This window comes from Zootoca vivipara, chromosome 2 (assembly GCF_965207765.1).
Source record: "Zootoca vivipara chromosome 2, rZooViv2.hap1.1, whole genome shotgun sequence".
NCBI lineage: Eukaryota > Metazoa > Chordata > Lepidosauria > Squamata > Lacertidae > Zootoca > Zootoca vivipara.
The window spans coordinates 118,333,091-118,351,138 of record NC_142584.1 but is presented as its reverse complement, the minus strand read 5'-3'; the positions used below and the strand labels follow the sequence as shown (position 1 = coordinate 118,351,138).

The window sequence follows — 18,048 nt, the reverse complement described above, 5'->3', positions numbered from 1 at the left end:
AGAATGGTAGTTTTTTCACCACCCAAATACAACAGGAAGTGGAAATTGAATATCCTTTCTGGGTGAGGACCAATAGATACATAATAAGAAAAGGATTATGGAAAATTGTCTCAATATATGATCACAGCGGAGAGACTTATATGTCCAAAGAGGGGAAGAATCACCATTATTTAATATTGAGGCATGGTTGCTAAAATCATTGGAGACAAAGTTGATACATTTAATTAGAGAAAAACTATTGTTGACATTTGTTAAAGGAAACCCCCTTTGGACCTTTTGTGTGAAAAGGAAAATGAAATTGTGGTATTTGGGATTAAAGTTTGAAAAATACTGGTTTGTAGTGGGATGTTATTGTGGAGCAAATGTTTTGAATAATTATTTTTATGTAACTGGCGGGCAGAGAACAAGAAATTATTTTGCTTTACTTCTCTTACTCTTTTTCCTTCTCCCCTTCTCCCCCTAAACATGTACATATTTCTCTTTCTGTTTCTGTTTCTGTTTCTTTTTCTATTTTTGTTTTTATATATCTTTTTTATTTTGTTTGTCATAAACAAAGATTTAATAAAAGATTTATGTAAAAAAAGAAGAATTTTGGAACCTGGTGCCATCAGTATGCTGAAGGTACTCAGCTCTTATTTCTCGGGATAACCATGAATTCCGGGAAAGGCCCTAGAATAGTGTATGAACACAGTGGAAAGATGGAGGATATTTGTCTAACGTAAAACAACAGCAACAACAACACTGAGGTTTGGCATTAAATTTACGAAATGACACCTTTGGAAAAAAGTCTTGGAATAATCAGATTTCTAATTTAGTTGTTGTTATATATGCCTTTGTATTCAGATCAGACCTCAATAAAATAATGTAGCACTTGGGAAGGAAGATGCAGCCCAGAAGCCCAGCACTGGAGGCCAAAATAGAGAAGATCTGCACGGCCACCATGTACTTCCCCTTGGTGCTCAGGTAGGTGGGAACAAAGGACACCCACACACTGCAGAAGACCAGCATGCTGAAGGTGATCAGCTTGGCTTCATTGAAGGCCCCAGGAAGATTCCTGGCTAGGAAAGCCACCATGAAGCAGATGGCAGACAGGAAGCCCATGTAGCCCAGGGTGCCATAAAACATGGCAACAGACCCTTCGTTGCATTGCAGGATGATCTGCCCAGGTTGGGACTTCATGTCAGAGTCTGGGAATGGGGGAAAGATTCCCAACCAGATGCTGCAGATGAGAACTTGAACACTGGAACAGGAAATGACAATGGAGTTGGCCAGACATTTTCCCAGCCATCTCCTCACCTTGTTCCCTGGCTTTGTAGCCAGGAAGGCCAGCACCACAGTGATGGTTTTTGCCAGCACAGAAGAGACGGCAACTGAGAAGATGATGCTGAAGGCAGATTGCTGGAGAAGACAGGTCACTTTCCTTGGCTGGCCAATGAAGAGGAAGGAAGACAAAAATGATAGCAGGAGTGAGAAAAGGAGGATGTACGAGAGATCTCTGTTGTTGGCTTTGACAATGGGAGTTTTCTTGTATGTAATGAAGATGCCTAACACAAAACTTGTGGTTATTGATAAGAATAGAGCAAAGGAAGATAGGACAATCCCCATGTCTTCTTCATAAGTCAGGAAGGTGATAACCTTAGGGTCACATTGATCTTTGTCCTTGTTTTGATGCTGATTCTCTGGACACTTGGCGCAATGCTCTGCATCTGCGAAAACAAGAGGATTATTGATCTTATATCCTCCTAAATTGCTTTTCATTTTCAGAAATTAATTCCAAACTGGTTCACACTATTAGAAAGCATTATAAAATCCAATACAATCATATGTGATGAATGGGATCAGGAAACAGTATTACGAATATCACGTGTCAGGTAAAACCTCAGGCAACAGGTGTGTTTTGCATTAGTTGTGAAGTCAACAGGGAGAACATTCCACCTGCTAGGCACCTGCTAGGCCGAAGGCCCTCCTTTAATGTCACAGTAACACTGTCATGTGGTTTCAGGGAAGGAAAATGGACTAGTCTTCTAGTCATTCCTGTTCCTTGCTTTGCAGGTATTTATATATTGATGCATTTCTATCTTGTCATTCCAAGCAATTTTCAAAGAAATACCATAAATCATCATTGTGACAACAATTTAACGTATGGAACAGTTATGAAACTCATGAAACTTTGGGCAGAACTCAGGTTTCCCAAGTTGAAGAGCACAACTTGAGTTTCTGTGGACTCCACTGCCACTCTCCACATAGCATTCACCAATGTTTCTAAAATGAAAGATTTAATTATATAACAAGAAAGACAGCTTTCTTGAGAATATGTCCATATTATAAATAGGCTCCTGATCCAAAAATATCCAATATGACATTCTAGAAGGGGCAGAACTATATGGAATATTTGTGCAAGAAAATAACGCCACATGTCGGAGTTCATGATGAACAGTCATAGAATAATAGAATCATAGAGTTGGAAGAGACCACAAGGGCCATCCAGTCCAACCCCCTTCCAAGCAGGAAACACCATCAGTCTTCTGCAGCTGTGCTATCAATTTCCCAGTTCTGATGATTCTCTCCAACTCTGTGTAGATTTCTAAAGGTCATGGAATGTGACTCTAAATAAGAAAGCATGTATGCACACACACAGGTGGAAAATGCACAGGTGTGTTGTAGAGGGTCACACTCTGTGCACGGATTATAGCCAGTTCTAAATTTCCCCCCAAAAAAGCCACTGGAGTCACCCACCATCTTGAGAGGAGATGGTTCCTTCTGGGCAGGGAATGCAGTCGTAGCAGCAGAGTGGCTTTCCTTCCTGAACCATCTTGACAAATCCAGGGCGGCAACTTTCCACACACCTGGAAGGAGGCAGGGTCTGAACATAAAAACAAGGGGCGGCAAAGAAAATGTGTTAGGTCTATTTTTTTTCCTATGGAAATGAGGCACAGGGTTGGAAAGGGCACAATTTTAATTTGAAGCTTGTTACTAAAAACTACAACTCCTTAGCACTGGAGCCAACTCCAGGGGGCCATGGCTGCTTCGTGTCAGGAGTCCAGGTTCCCAGCTTGATAACACAGTAAGCATAGGTAATTAAAAAGGAGGATATGTTGCAAAAACAAACAGATAGCTCCGGACGGCTCTAACACAGCCACTGGTATTATCACTCAAGATGACTCTTCTGAAGACTCCTTCCAGTGTCTACAGAATATATTGAACCATCGCCCCTTGTTTCTCTTGTTTTGCTTCCTATCTGGCAGCCCTCCCATTCGCCAACTCTTCAGACTTATTGGATTAGCTTCAGCCTCTTCCTGTTCTGACAGACTATCTATGTGTCTATTCCCGCCTGTTTGAGCTTCCTGAGAGCTTTGATGCTCTCAGCCGTTCCCTTGGCAACCGGCCTTCCAAGGGGCAGGGGGAGTAGCACTGGGCACTGACCGCTGTTTAGCCTGAGTCAGAACTAATCCTCTCTGTTTTGCATCCAGCTGTAACGTTCCACTAGGAGCTGGCGCATTCCTGACACTTCAGCACCCACAATAATATATTTGTGGGGCTGGGCCACCACAAAGTCAATGGGCAAAGCTGAAGCCCTTTGTTGTGGGCACCCACAATCTTCGGTGTGAAATGGCACCTATGCTGCATAGTTGCTTGAGACCCAGGTGGTATCAATGGGAAACAATGGCTCTTTCTGGGCCTGGCAGGTCCAGTCTCTGTTATCCAAGCGCTGACAACTGTCTGGCTGTCCTATAATCAGGGTACCTTTGAAGACAGCTTGGAAACTGCACAGCTAGTACAAAATGCAGCTGTTCAATGAGGGAGCACCCAAATGGGATTACACATCATCAATCCTCCAATAGATTTTAGGATCGCCTATAAAAATATGCAAGTTAAGAGGAAGTTGTGCCAAAATGATGGTGAAGATGAGTTTTCTAAAAGCAAACAGGCAAACAAGTGAGCAAACAAAAAATGTCAAGGTGATGGATAAATGGGGAGAACTGAACCCAATGAAACAAAGACTGTATCACTCACCCAGGGAATTTTATTTGCTGAGCGTGGATCACAAAACATTTGGGCAGTATGACAACAGTAGTTCTACTGGAGAAGTCAATAAAGACTTTTTCAATAAATGCTATTTAAAAAAGGAGGAGGGGGCTCTTGGGAGGCACATGAAACTTTCTAAAGGTCTGGATAAGGGGATTGGGCTAGCCACCCTTAATAAGAATAAATATTATAAAGTGAAATGGTTCCACTTCCCCCACAACCTGTGTTTGAGGTAGAAAAGGGGAAAGGATTGGGTTTTTTTGTTTTTTGTTTGCCAACGTACTCTTATTCACTGGTGGAGGTGGGGTGATTAAATACCTTTGCAAGCTGCAGAAGCATTCAGATGAGGTCCTATCTTATTCCTGAACACAAACCTATTGCACCCTTTCCTGGAAGTCACTAGGAAACAGTTTCATCCAATGTGTGTTTGCAGGAGAATTTCAGAAAGTGAGGTTGCTAAAAGCCTCACTTTTGTGAGGGATATATTTATAAATAGGAAAGGGTGTGTGGAAGCTTTGGGACACCTCATCTAGTTACTAAATTAAACAGCCCCCTTAAAATTGCACCCCAAATTCGGGGGCCTATATTGAGTTTCACAGGGACCCACCATTAGATAATTAAGAAATATGGCATTCTGATGTTGATAAGCCTTTGAAGGTAGCCCCACAAAAAACATGGCGTCATTATAAAAGCTTATGAGATGGGAGATGCAATAAAATTACAGAGATTATTTCACCTACCTGGTTGAACCATTTGGGCCACATAATCACATCCTGGTCGATGGTCACCTGTAGGAGTGGGGATCCCTGTCTCTTGATATTCCCAAACTTGACTCCCAGGATGGACTTATTGGGAAACCTCACCCAATGCAAAATGTCCAAATCGCCTGCCAATTCCCCATTCTCATCCAAATATACTCCCTCCATGGAAGAATTGTAAAACTGACCGTTTCCCAGGAAATGGTGGAGCTAGAACAGCCAAGAAAAAGGCAATGTTTAGAATATGCGGAACAGCACTGTGCAGACTCAAGTAGCTGTGTGTCTTTTTCACTGTTTTCACCCAATGGGGCTTATCTGAGAATATAACCCATTGAACTTAATGGGACTTCTGGCAAGCAAGTCTTACGGTAATGTCATTATGTAGTTGGGACAGATATTCTTGTTTCAACATTAAATTGTGCTCCTTGATCGAAACATATTCCCTGCACGTAGCTATTATCTGCTTTGAGAAGAGAAGACTCCCTGGAAAAGACCCTGATGTTGGGAAAGATGGCGGGCACAAGGAGAAGGGGATGACAGAGGACGAGATGGTTGGACAGTGTTCTCGAAGCTATGAACATGAGTCTGACCAAACTGCGGGAGGCAGTGCAAGACAGGAGTGCCTCGCGTGCTATGGTCCATGGGGTCACGAAGAGTTGGACACAACTAAACGACTAAACAACAACAAATAATGAAACCAAATACAACAAATTTTGATACATGAAAGGAGGGATGGGTTAGTTCAATGCATATTAATGGGTCAACAATGTAAAGACACATGAAATATTACATATATCCATATATTTCAGACACTAACATAATGAGAACCTAAGCTAACCAGACACTTGCTGGATTCAGGCTCCAGCAACACACAGTCCCTTAGGAGAAAGGCTGGAGCTTAGTGGAGCTTGGTAGGTGCCCAAGTAGCACATCAGTGAGGAGGGTAGAAGGCTCAGGGAGAGCCTGTGTAAATGATATATCCTAGACCCTCCAAGTGTCCCTGTTTTCCAGGCACAGTCCCGGATTTACAGAAGCTGTCCTGCTTTCCATTAGAACGTACTTATTTTCATCAGAGAAATGTTGGAGAGTATGGATTAATGTAACCCCTGAGCCAAGGAGCTAAGTAATTATACAACTATACAACCTTTAGAAGACATCTGAAGGCACCCAAGTATAGGGGAGGGTTTTTAAATTTTTTTTAATGTTTTCTTATGTTTTCATATATGTTGGAAACTGTTCACAGCTGCTGGGAGAACCCGGTAAGATGATGATGATGATGATTATTTAGGGCCTCCCTATTTTCCTCAGAGAAATGTCGGAGGATATGATATCCCATTCACAAAGGAACATACAGTCATACCTCATTTTGCACCCGCTGGTTGCGTTTTTTCAGGTTACAAATGCGGCAGACCCAGAAGTGTCTACTTCCGGGTTTCACCCCGTGCATGCGCAGAAGTGTTCTGCGCACTTTGCGCATGCGCAGAAGCGCTGCTCAGGTTGCGGACTTTTCGGGGTGCGAACGGCACCCCGGAACGGATCGGGTCGGCAACCTGAGGTACCACTGTATATGTAAAAGGCAAGGGTCTTAATTAAAATGAGTCACAGCAGACAAAGAGGGTGTTTGGGATTGATACCAGAGGGGTCTCATCCTTAGAGGCCAGTGTAAGGGGGCATAAAGGGGGACCAATTCAGGGCACTTCACAAAGGGGTTTCCAAAATCTCACCTCCCCACAGCATTTCAGATTTACTCAGACAATTCAAATATAATGATTCTGGAACTTTGCAGTCAATTTGCAGAGATATCTGTGATGGGAAAGGAAGTACCTGCCATGGCTGTAGCTTTTGAATGTTCAGACTGCCTGCCACTCTTTGCCTAGATCTTGATGAATCTGCAGCATTTAAGGTGTGTGCCACAGCTTGGACCGTGTTGTAAATCCTGTGGTTGTCGAGAGACAGGATTCCCCCCCAGTCATCTTGTGGCAGCAAATCCAGATTATCTCTCTCTCTGCATCTTGTCCAGCCTTTCACTGTCAGTGCATGCTTTAAATATGAACAATTAAAACCTTCCTCCACAAACTCATTGATAGCAAGCAATAGGGGCAGGAAATCACCGTAGTTTGTCTGTTTGTTTGTCTCAATCAAGAAAGAAAAAATACCATGGATAGGTTGGAAAGATAAGCCTCCATACATCAACTCCAATGAGATGTCCCACATTGCTGTTGTGATCAAGACTTTCCCCCCAACAGGTTTTATCAACTTGTACATCAGTTCTATAAATAAAATTCCATTTAAGACATAAATAGTGTCTGCATAGTAAACAAAGAGATTAACTTGTTTCCACTTAGAGAACGAATGAAAATTTATCGTTGCAAAATTCAGTCCTCCTTGGACGATTTGTGAGATGGGAACACAAATCCCACTCTCAATGAGCACAGGCGTCAAGGTCGTCATGAACCTCACTCCGTTGTCAGTGTCTGGTGCAAGGAGGCCAATCAAGGTCCATCGGAAGTGCTGGAGCAGCTTGACAATCCCTGGGTACAGGGCTTCTTCTTTGGGGACCATCCGGTAGAAAAAAGGAAACTGCCTCTTCTCATTCAGAACATGAGAGACAAAAGCATAAGTGACCTGGGAAGAGAAGGAAGATTGTTGGCTTGTTACATATCGGATCCAAGTTGATTTCTTATCCCAAGTGACAAATACAGTGTTTCTCCAAAAATAAGACACCGTCTTATATTTATTTTTCCTCAAAAAAACAAACAAAAAAACACGGTGGCTTATTTTCAGGGGATGTCTTTTTTAAAAAAATTAAGTATGGTACAGTTTAACCTACAAGGTTAAAATGTCTATCACTATGGCTTATTTTTGGGGTATGGCTTATTTTCAGAGAAACACGATATTTACCTTGTAAAGACAAATTCTTTTGCCTAGGCTTTTCTTCAGCAGAACCATGTTCCCCAAATCCCTATTCTTATTTATTCTTTACATACTTTTATACTACTAGACATTCAAGCTACAAGAAAGAAGATTCCACCTAAACATTAGGAGGAATCCTGAGAGTAAGAGCTGTTCGGCAGTGGAATTTGCTGCCAAGGAATCCTTCTTTGGAGGTCTTTAAGCAGAGGCTTGACAGCCATCTGTCAGGAATGCTTTGATGGTGTTTCCTGCTTGGCAGGGGGTTGGACTGGATGGCCCTTGTGGTCTCTTCCAACTCTATGATTCTATGATTCTAAGTCCACAGTAAACTGGTATGTGGAAGGCTTCCTTCTGTTGTTTTCAAATTCTGAGTATCCCATTTGAGTAACGATGAGTATGTGATAAAAGAAAGATGTATGCCTGTCCTCCAGGAGCAGTGAAAGCTCTCTCAAATCATTTTTTGCAATACAAGTAGGTAAATAAATTTATTTACTTTTGCAATACTGTTTTAGAAACAAGTGTCTGCCTCCGTTATCATTTAACGCCAACACCACACACTCAGCCAGAAGACGCCACACCCTCTCCATCCCTACCTGAGGGATTTTATAGGTGCCCAACATGTTCGAAATCTGGATGGAGTTTTGAGTGTCAGCCCCTTCAAGAACAGCAAGCAGATTATTCTGTCCTCCAAAGTTGTAGTTTGGAACATTTGCCTGCCCAGTGGAGAGCAGGTCTAGCAAAGATTCACACGTTACCCTCCCATCAAAGAAGTTCTCGTGGATGCTGTACCCCAGAGTGATGTTGGGTAAAAGCCTGGGGCTCTGGTTGATATCTTGAATGGCAAACAAGAAGGACAGGAGTTGCCAATATTTTCTGGATGCTTTCCTGCAAAAGGATACATATTCCAACATTAGAAGCATCCAACATTCAATGAACAGGTAAGTTTCTACTCTGGCTTTTCCCTTCCTTCGTTTTTAACAAGCTTTTACGGATAATATAAATTTCTGGATTCAAGTTCAAGAATATTACTGATCCAGAGACGAAGCTGTAAACTTGACGACAGCCAATCCTCACTTAATGTTTGGGTAGCCGGGTAGCCTTTGCTAATCAATAGCCATTATCCATTGGAAAACAAAGCTAATGCAGATGATCATTCAGGATAGTATTTCTCTAGTTTTCCTATTTTAATTATTTTATATTTTTGTTTTGCATTGTCATGAGATGGCAGGGACAGGAGGTTGGTTGGTTTGTAAGGTATCTTTTGGTCCCTCCAACCTGTGTTTCTTTTCTGTAAGAAGGAAAACTGTAGTAGAAGACAGTGCTGAAGATAGATAGAATCATAGAATCATAGAGTTGGAAGAGACCACAAGGGTCATCCAGTCCAACCCCCTGCTAAGCAGGAAACACCATCAAAGCATTCTTGACATATGGCTGTCAAGCCTCCGCTTAAAGACCTCCAAAGAAGGAGACTCCACCACACTTCTTGGCAGCAAATTCCACTGCCGAACAGCTCTTACTGTCCGGAAGTTCTCCTGCAGATGTCAAAACAGTATCTTTGCTAAGTTGGTGATCCTATCCCAGCCTCTTAAAAGGTAAAGGTAAAGGGACCCTTGACCATTAGGTCCAGTCGTGACCGGCTCTGGGGTTGCATGCTCATCTCGCATTATTGGCCGAGGGAGTCGGCGTACAGCTTCCAGGTCATGTGGCCAGCATGACAAAGCTGCTTCTGGCAAACCAGAGCAGCACACAGAAACGCCGTTTACCTTCCCACTGTAGTGGTTCCTATTTATCTACTTGCATTTTGACGTGCTTTTGAACTGCTAGGTTGGCAGGAGCTGGGACCGAGCAACGGGAGCTCACCCCGTCACAGGGATTCAAACCGCTGACCTTCTGATCAGCAAGCCCTAGGCTCAGTGGTTTAACCCACAGCGCCACCTGGGTCCCTTATCCCAGCCTCTTAAGCATCCTTTTTTACATGTCTAAAGAGTTGACCAAGTACAAGTGTGTTGCTAAAAAATGTATATCAAGCTAGTGATGCCTCCAGAAGGAAGGGATTACTCCTCACTATTGCTTTGCTGGAGGCCAGTTCATCCCTATGATAGGAGCCTAACAGGTTCCAAGAAAAGTAAAAAAGGATGAAGGGAAAATGCACTGCAAAGTGTAGGAAGACAATTGCTTGATGCAATGTCATATTAGGCAAACAGATAAGTAAGAATGCTCAATAAACAGCAGGTATCATATACCTTCCCTTCAAGCTCCGTGGAAACAAAACAGAATGCATGTGCAATAAATATGTAATCTAAAAGTGACTTACAAGTGTTTCTTTGAAAATGTACCAGCAGCCGAGGTTCATAGTGAATCTGGTCCTATTTTGCTACAGGAAAGCTGGAATTGAGCAAAGTTTACTGCTTACATAGGCAGTACATGGAAGGATTGCATATGGGGTAGGGAGGGAGAGCAGAAAAAGGCTAGGGTGCCCTGAACTTTTCCACTCGCAAAACCAAGATGAAATGGATTTAGACACATGGCTCTGTCTCGCCGGGCTGAAAAAACGAATTGGGTGTTTGTTCTGCAGATGAAATTTATGTCATTGTCCTATGCTACTTTGCTTTACAGTTGAAAAGGGACCTTACTAGCAGCAGTTTCTGAAAAGGCTGGCAGCTGATGGGGTCGTAGCAGCATCCACCAAATGAGTAGAGGGAAGCTGGAGAGAGCCTGGTATTTGGGGCTCACGAAATTGGTGGCTAGTGCAGCAGCAGCAAACCCATGCCCATAAAACGACTTACTGATAAAAGCTGGTTGAGGGAGGCTCATTGAATATGTGTGGATTGAATAAAGCCCTTGTGGCAGAGATGACCCCACCAATGAGGTGGTCTCCTGGCCTGTAATAATTGAATCTGTCTATCCAATCTCTCTCCAAAGTTAAGGGGCATTTCATCTCCATCCCACAATCTGCAAAAGGCAGCAACAGCAGCAGCCACATGAGCAGTACCATTCTGTGTCTTCCTGGACACAGCCCTTTCCCTTGTGAGAATCACAAAGAATCCTCTCAAAGAATCATTAGATGAAGCCAAACGCTTTCTTCAAAGATCAGTAGCATTCTTAATGTTGATGGAGCCGAACCAAGACTTCACACCCCACGTAGTCCAACTTACCTAAATCTCATCCCAAACTCCCAGAGGTGCAGAAGGCATTTCCAGCTCAGATGCAATTATTGCTCTCAATTTTGAGGTTTATTTTAATGGACTCAAAGGTGATCTTTGGACAAACACCTGGAGTTTGGTTGAGAAGAAGATGAAAATAATAACTATGATTTTGAAAATTATAAGGGAAAGAAAGACACATTGCCTTCACAGCATCCTGAACTCTTCATGCACAGGTGCAGGGCTGGAGAAAAACATCTTTGCAAAAGCTCCCAGCTGCGGCTTTAAATTCTGAGCAGGACAATGGAGCAGGAAGCTGGTCACATCCAAACATTTGTGGAAAAAACACAGTCTCACAGTTATGATCATCATCATCATCATTATGAATCTCTGGTGGGGAATCTTTCTGATCTTGTCAGATAATCATCAAAGAACAACCAGGTGCTCTGTGACAAAAGTTAGCCTATCTGAAATTTATAGAGGCTGATTGTCCTGTTTAACTTATATAATTAGGGAACAATTTAGGACTACAGGGTTTGTGAAAACCATAGCTGCCAAGTCACCCGTATTCCCTGAGAAACCCCCGTTTTCCCAGCTGTTCCCAGCTGAAAAAACGGACTTTTTTGTTTCCCCCCGGTTTATTTTGGTGCGGCGGCCATTTTGGAACTGGGCGGAGCATGCTCAGAAGCGACTTTTGATGCTGCTCTGCCCACTTCCAAAATGGCTGCAGCGTGACTTCTGGTGTGGTGGCCATTTTGGAACTGGGCAGAGCAGCATCAAAAGTCACTTCTGAGCATGCTCCGCCCAGTTCCAAAATGGCGACAGCGCTACTTCCGGTCTGCTACTTCCGGTCCGATCCCTTATTTTTCAGGCAGGAACTTGGCAGGTATGGTGAAAACCCCAAAAATCTCTTGTACTGTAGGAGTTGGGATTCAGTGCATGCCTCAAGCAGATCACCACTGACATACCACTCAGACAGGACCTTTTATTTACTAGCAGGAAAAACAAATAAACAACTCTATGACATATAGCATCCCCTTCATGGATCAATGCCTTGTCGTGGCGAAGGGGCTTGAATAACTCAGAGAAGCTATGAGCTATGCCATGCAGGGCCACCCAAGATGGACAGGTCAGAGTGGAGAGTTGTGTCAAAATTTCAGGACGATCGGTCAAGCGGTTACGGAGAAAAGTGTAGAACGCAGTTTCATGATTTTTACATATATATATATATATATATATAGAGAGAGAGAGAGAGAGAGAGAGAGAGATTCATTCACTCAGTAAATTTCTGTACTGCCCTTTCTCAGAGAAACACAGGGCAGTTTACAATGCATAATAATAATAATAATAATAAAATTCCTTCCAGCAGCACCTTAGAGACCAACTAAGTTTGTCATAGGTATGCGCTCTAAGGTGCTGCTGGAAGGAATTTTTTAAATTTTGTTTCAACTACATCAAACCAACATGGCTACCTACCTGAAACTAGAATAATAATAATAATAATAATAATAATAATAATAATAATAATAATAGTAATATTTCTACCCCACCCATCTGGCTGGGTTTCTAGTAAAGTAAAAAACAAAGTTCATAGTAAAGTAACAAACAAAAAGAATATCTGTTGAACTCACTGACCTCCACCCCGCCGAGTGTCTATGCACTGTGCGAAGGACTGCCTTTTATCAGTCCCAAACCTTCCAACTTTCAGCTTCGTTAGACATACACAAGTTCTAGTTTCACGAGAGAGGGAGAAAACGGCTTCACCCATTTTTTCCATTTCATGGATAGTTTTATAAATTTCCATCATGGCAGCTTCTACTCTTTCTTCATGGGGGAGTCATTCCATCTCTCGTTTCCCTTTTCTGAACCCTTTCCAACTCTTCCATATTGTTTTATGTTGGAAGAGGTGCTGGCATGTGGCAAGTCACCAACTCTGTTATAGTGATGTGCAGGTCTTTCTCCCTTGTCTGTCTTACTCTCAGCCACATTGAGAAGCTCTGCTTCATGTAGACCCCAGTCAAGAAGCACTTCCTCAAGACTTGGGAAAAGGGCAGAAGGGCAGGGGCAGTGTTTCCTCACCCACCTATTGGAATGTGAAGAAGAGTTTTGGCTGCCAGTGTGTGCAAACAAGATTGCATATTTATGCTTATACGGTAGCTCCCTTTGAACCTAGCAAAAGCAGGGAGGTGGGTACCGATTGTTGTTGGAATAATAATAATAATAATAATAATAATAATAATAATAATAATGCCTCAGCCACTCTGGGCAGCTCCCAAAAACAAATAAAACATTTATGTTCTATGTTTTTATGTTTATATGGGATCATAGCTGCCAAGTACCCTGTATTTCCCAGGAAACCCCCTTTTTTCTTACCCTTTCCCGCTGGTCTCCCGTTTGAGCTCCTCTCCCGTTAATCTCCCTTATTTTGGCTCCTGTCAGCGGCCATTTTTCTGGTGTCGCTTTGCCCATCTATGGGCACCAGAAAATGGCTGGCGCTGGAAGTCGTGTCTATGCATGTCCGGAAGTAGGCGCAACTTCTGGTGTCGCTTTGCCCATCTATGGGCACCGAAAATGGCCAGTGCCGGTAGATGCAACTTCCGGTGCCGGCCATTTTCGGTGCCCATAGATGGGCGAAGCGACACCGGAAGTTGCGCCTACTTCCGGACATGCGTAGACATGACTTCTGACACTGGCCATTTTCTGGTGCCCATAGATGGGCAAAGCGACACCAGAAGTTGCGTCTACGCAACTTCTGGTGTTGTGCGGCTGCCGATCCTGGATTTCGCCGCGAGAGACTTGGCAGGTATGTATGGGCTTATAGCCACAATAAACTTTGAACTTGAAATAAAACACAATTCAACATTACACACTAAAAACTCCCCTGAAGAGGCCTGCCTTCAGATGTCTTTTAAAAAATCATATAGCTCTTTATCTGTCTGACCTCTGCTGCGAGGGCATTCCACAGGGCAGGTGCCACTACCAAAAAGGCCCTCTGCCTGTTTGCCTGTAACCTCACATCTTGCAGTGAGGGAACTACTAGAAGGCCATTGGAGCAGGATCTTAGTGTCCGGGCTGGATGAAAAGGGTGGAAATGCTGCAAAGCAGTGATTACAGATTGTTCCTCAAGGTTTACTCCCGAAGCCTTTCTCACAAATGAGTATGGCTGCAAGGCAGCAGATGTTTGTGGTCAGAGTTTCCCTTCTCCTAGGTGGCTAGCTTCTCAGGCTGACAAATCACATTTACCTTTCCTTTCCTTCTGCAGCATGTACAGTAATCACCTTCTTGACCGTCAGACCCACTATTGGTCTCATCCACTCAATCCACCAGAGCCTGGGTTTGAGACCCATTAGCTACCTTCACCTGGTTTAGCCAGCCAGTTGAAGCCATTTCCTGGGGTGGCACTGCTGTTTCATGCTGACAACTTCCAGGAGCCACAGGTGAGACCTGAGTGCAGTGTAGGGACCAAAGGTGGACAAACTACCCCAGTAGGAGCATAACATGTTCACCACCAGAGGTAATACCCCCTCGCCTTTTACTCAATACATCCCTTAACTTGGGTACAGGTCAGTGAGTTGCATTCAGGGTTGGGTTGCCATATTTTGAAGAGCAAAAAAAGAGGACATATTTGCCACTTCTACTTTTCACTATGGTGCTGCAGGAGACTCTTGAGAGTCCCATGGACTGCAAGAAGATCAAACCGATCCATTCTGAAGGAAATCAGCCCCGAGTGCTCACTGGAAGGACAGATCGTGAAGCTGAGGCCACTCTGGGCAGCTTCCAACCGAATATTAAAAACAGTACAGCATCAAACATTAAAAACTTTCCTAAACAGGGCCACCTTCAGCTGTCTTCTAAAACTAGAATAGTTACTTATTGCCTTGACATCTGCTGGGAGGGCGTTCCACAGGGCAGGTGCCACTACCGAGAAGGCCCTCTGTCTGGTTCCCTGTAACCTCACTTCTCGCAATGAGGGAACCGCCAGAAGGCCCTCGGCACTGGATCGCAGTGTCCGGGCTGAATGGTGAGGGTGTGTTCCTGTTGCATAAGGCTTCAGTGGTCATCAGCAGCAACTTGAATTGGTCTTAGAACATAACTAGTGGCAACTTAAAGTAATAAATTAACTTTTAACTGCCAGGTCAATGGCCAATAAGACCAGTGCCATATATGACTTGATCATGGGGAATCGACCTGGCATGCATAACACAGATTTGGTTGGACATGGCACCCTGGCCTGTTCTTGCCACTGCTTGTCCGTCAGGTTTCTCTTATGCACAGCAACTCAGGTCATGTTGGCGAGGAGTGGGGTTGCAGTGATTTTTTATGAAGTCTTAAGTTTCCAATACTTTGGCCACCTCATGAGAAGAGAAGACTCCCTGGAAAAGACCTTGATGTTGGGAAAGATTGAGGGCACTAGGAGAAGGGGACGACAGAGGACGAGATGGTTTGACAGTGTTCTCGAAGCTACGAACATGAGTTTGACCAAACTGCGGAAGACAGGAGTGCCTGGCGTGCTCTGGTCCATGGGGTCACGAAGAGTCGGACATGACTACACACCGAAACAACAACAACAACAATAAAGTTTTCACCAAGTGACCTATTAGGCAGACACAGTTTTCTGAGTGCATGTTCTGGAACTCTGGCAATAGGGGCAGTGCAGGATTCCTGTTGGTGTTTCCCTCTGTGGATGTGGGTGATCTGACAATTCGAATGACCCAGCTCCCCTTCTTAATGGATCCCCACAAAAATGTTTGTGTTGACACCCTAAAATAGCCCATTTGAGGATTCCTAAAGACAAGCACAATCCTAACAAGGGTTGAGACTTGCAGTGAGGAACACTGGTTGCTTTTTGTTTGTGATACAGAGCACGTATCTTATTTTTCTTACCAGCCAAACAGCTTAGGATATGATGGGACAAAATTCGGAAATAAAGAAAACTTCTCATCCCAATGCACCTGAAAAGAAATATCAAAAATCAAAGTCTAGACCTCGGGTGCTCAAACATGATCATTTGTGGCACTGGGGAATGGACAAGACAGACTCTCAGCAGCATAGGGGCTATTTAACACACCAAGGGTTTCAGACACAATGCAATGTGCCTTGGATTCTGATACTGGGCTGCTTTGTCTCATAGGCAATCTTTGGCTCAACCCCTAGAGCTTTGGTTAGAGTAAGGATAATTATACAAGAGGAAGCATCACCTTGGCAGCACCATAGATTTTCTATGTGGCTTGAGACGCAGGTGCAGAGGTGAAGGAAAACATGTTTATGAGAATTCACAGAAGTAGTTCCCTGGTTTTGACATGGGTCAGTGTGGGGAAAAGGTCAGCATGGCCTTTAACTAACCAAGTACCTTCATAAGTGTCAGGGCCAAGATATTCTTTTAGTATGTAAGTGAACACACAGACACACACAACATGGAGTAGTTACTATGAGCTCATGAAACCAGGCCACAGTCCCTTCTGGGAAACCTTCAGGGGGGCATATGCCAATGGCGGGTATTGCTAGAGGCAAAAGTGGAAAGCACAATGAATACCCCCCTTTGCCCTTTTCATAGAATCATAGAGTTGGAAGAGACCACAAGGGCCATCCAGTCCAACCCCCTGCCAAGCAGGAAAACCATCAAAGCATTCCTGACAAAATAGAGGTTGTAGATAATACAATGGTGTAAAATAAGTATTGTTAGAAGTTGATGATAAATTACGGTAAGTAAGAAGAAAGATGTGGAGAGAATATAAAAGGTTAAGATGTAAAAGATATAGAAACAAGGTAATATTAAGTAATAACTAGAATTATATAAGATTTAGAGTTTACTACTGAAAAAATGTAAAGAATCGCAGAAGGAGGAGGAATGAGGAAGTCAATAGATTAGCAACAAGGGTTATAAGCTTGAATTTTTGTTTTTACATTTTTTGTATTTTTTGTTTGGTGTTTTTTGTGTTTTGTATGTTTTTTAAATGTTTTTTTAATTGTTTGAAAAAATCTTCATAAATATATTACAAAAACCCCCACAAAGCATTCCTGACAGATGTCTGTCAATACAAGACCTCCGCTTAAAGACCTCCAAAGAAGGAGACTCCACCAAACTCCTTGGTAGCAAATTCCACTGCCAAACAGCTCTTACTGTCAGGAAGTTCTTCCTAATGTTTAGGTGGAATCTTCTTTCTTGTAGTTTGAATCCATTGCTCCATGTCCGCTTCTCTGGAGCAGCAGAAAACAACCTTTCACCCTCCTCTATATGACATCCTTTTATATATTTGAACATGGCTATCATATCCCCCCTTAACCTTCTCTTCTCCAGGCTAAACATACCCAGCTCCCTAAGCTGTTCCTCATAAGGCATTGTTTCCAGGCCTTTGACCATGTTGGTTGCCCTCCTCTGGGCACGTTCCAGCTTGTCAGTATCCTTCTTGAACTGTGGTGCCCAGAACTGGACACAGTACTCCAGGTGAGGTCTGACCAGAGCAGAATACAGTGGTACTATTACTTCCCTTGATCTAGATGCTATACTCCTATTGATGCAGCCCAGAATTGCATTGGCTTTTTTAGCTGCTGCATCACACTGTTGACTCATGTCAAGTTTGTAGTCTACCAAGACTCCTAGATCCTTTTCACATGTACTGCTCTCAAGCCAGGTGTCACCCATCCTGTATTTGTGGCTTTCATTTTTTTGCCCAAGTGTAGTACTTTACATTTCTCCTTGTTAAAATCCATCTTGTTTGCTTTGGCCCAGTTGTCTAACCTGTTAAGGTCATTTTGAAGTGTGATCCTGTCCTCTGGGGTATTAGCCACCGCTCCCAATTTGGTGTCGTCTGCAAACTTGCTCAGGATGCCCTCAAGCCCATCATCCAAGTCATTGATCAAGATGTTGAGTAAGACTGGGCCCAAGACAGAACCCTGTGGCACCCCACTGCTGCAGCCTAGTTCCTACATACATATGCACATCCCTGCCTATCCTCTATCTGTCCAGACAAGCAAGGAGCAATATAAAAGTTTAAGGCAGCTATGCAAAAACACACAAGAATGTCACAAAGCAGAACCAGTAAGGGGCATGGCTAGGGAGGGGTATGTGGCCTACAGAGGACCAGATAGAGAGGCTTTCAGGACCACCTCCACAGCCCTGCCATTTTGATGTTTGATGTCCAGCACAACAGTTATGAAACCTACATATTTGTCATGTGACTGTAGCTTCTTCAATGTAATTTTCTCTT

General features: G+C 43.4%; 1 protein-coding gene across 1 annotated transcript; it reads right to left on the bottom strand.

The window, feature by feature from the left end:
* Nucleotides 1-798: 798 nt before the first annotated feature.
* Nucleotides 799-10,050, bottom strand: LOC118080181 (vomeronasal type-2 receptor 26-like). The gene is made up of 6 exons (XM_088662544.1): nt 10,034-10,050; nt 8,291-8,582; nt 6,609-7,409; nt 4,767-4,994; nt 2,737-2,863; nt 799-1,706 (listed from the first exon to the last, which is right to left on the bottom strand). The coding sequence occupies exons 1-6, from the start codon at nt 10,048-10,050 to the stop codon at nt 799-801; spliced, it is 2,373 nt and encodes a 790-aa protein (XP_088518670.1).
* Nucleotides 10,051-18,048: the final 7,998 nt, after the last annotated feature.

Bases quoted from the DNA above. Each gene is read 5' to 3' on its own strand.
- LOC118080181 (XM_088662544.1), bottom strand. The intron at 7,410-8,290 runs GTAGGGATGGAG...TTCTCTTCCCAG, and splicing joins GCACCTATAAAATCCCTCAG to GTCACTTATGCTTTTGTCTC. The intron at 4,995-6,608 runs GTACTTCCTTTC...TGGCTGTTCTAG, and splicing joins AAAAGCTACAGCCATGGCAG to CTCCACCATTTCCTGGGAAA.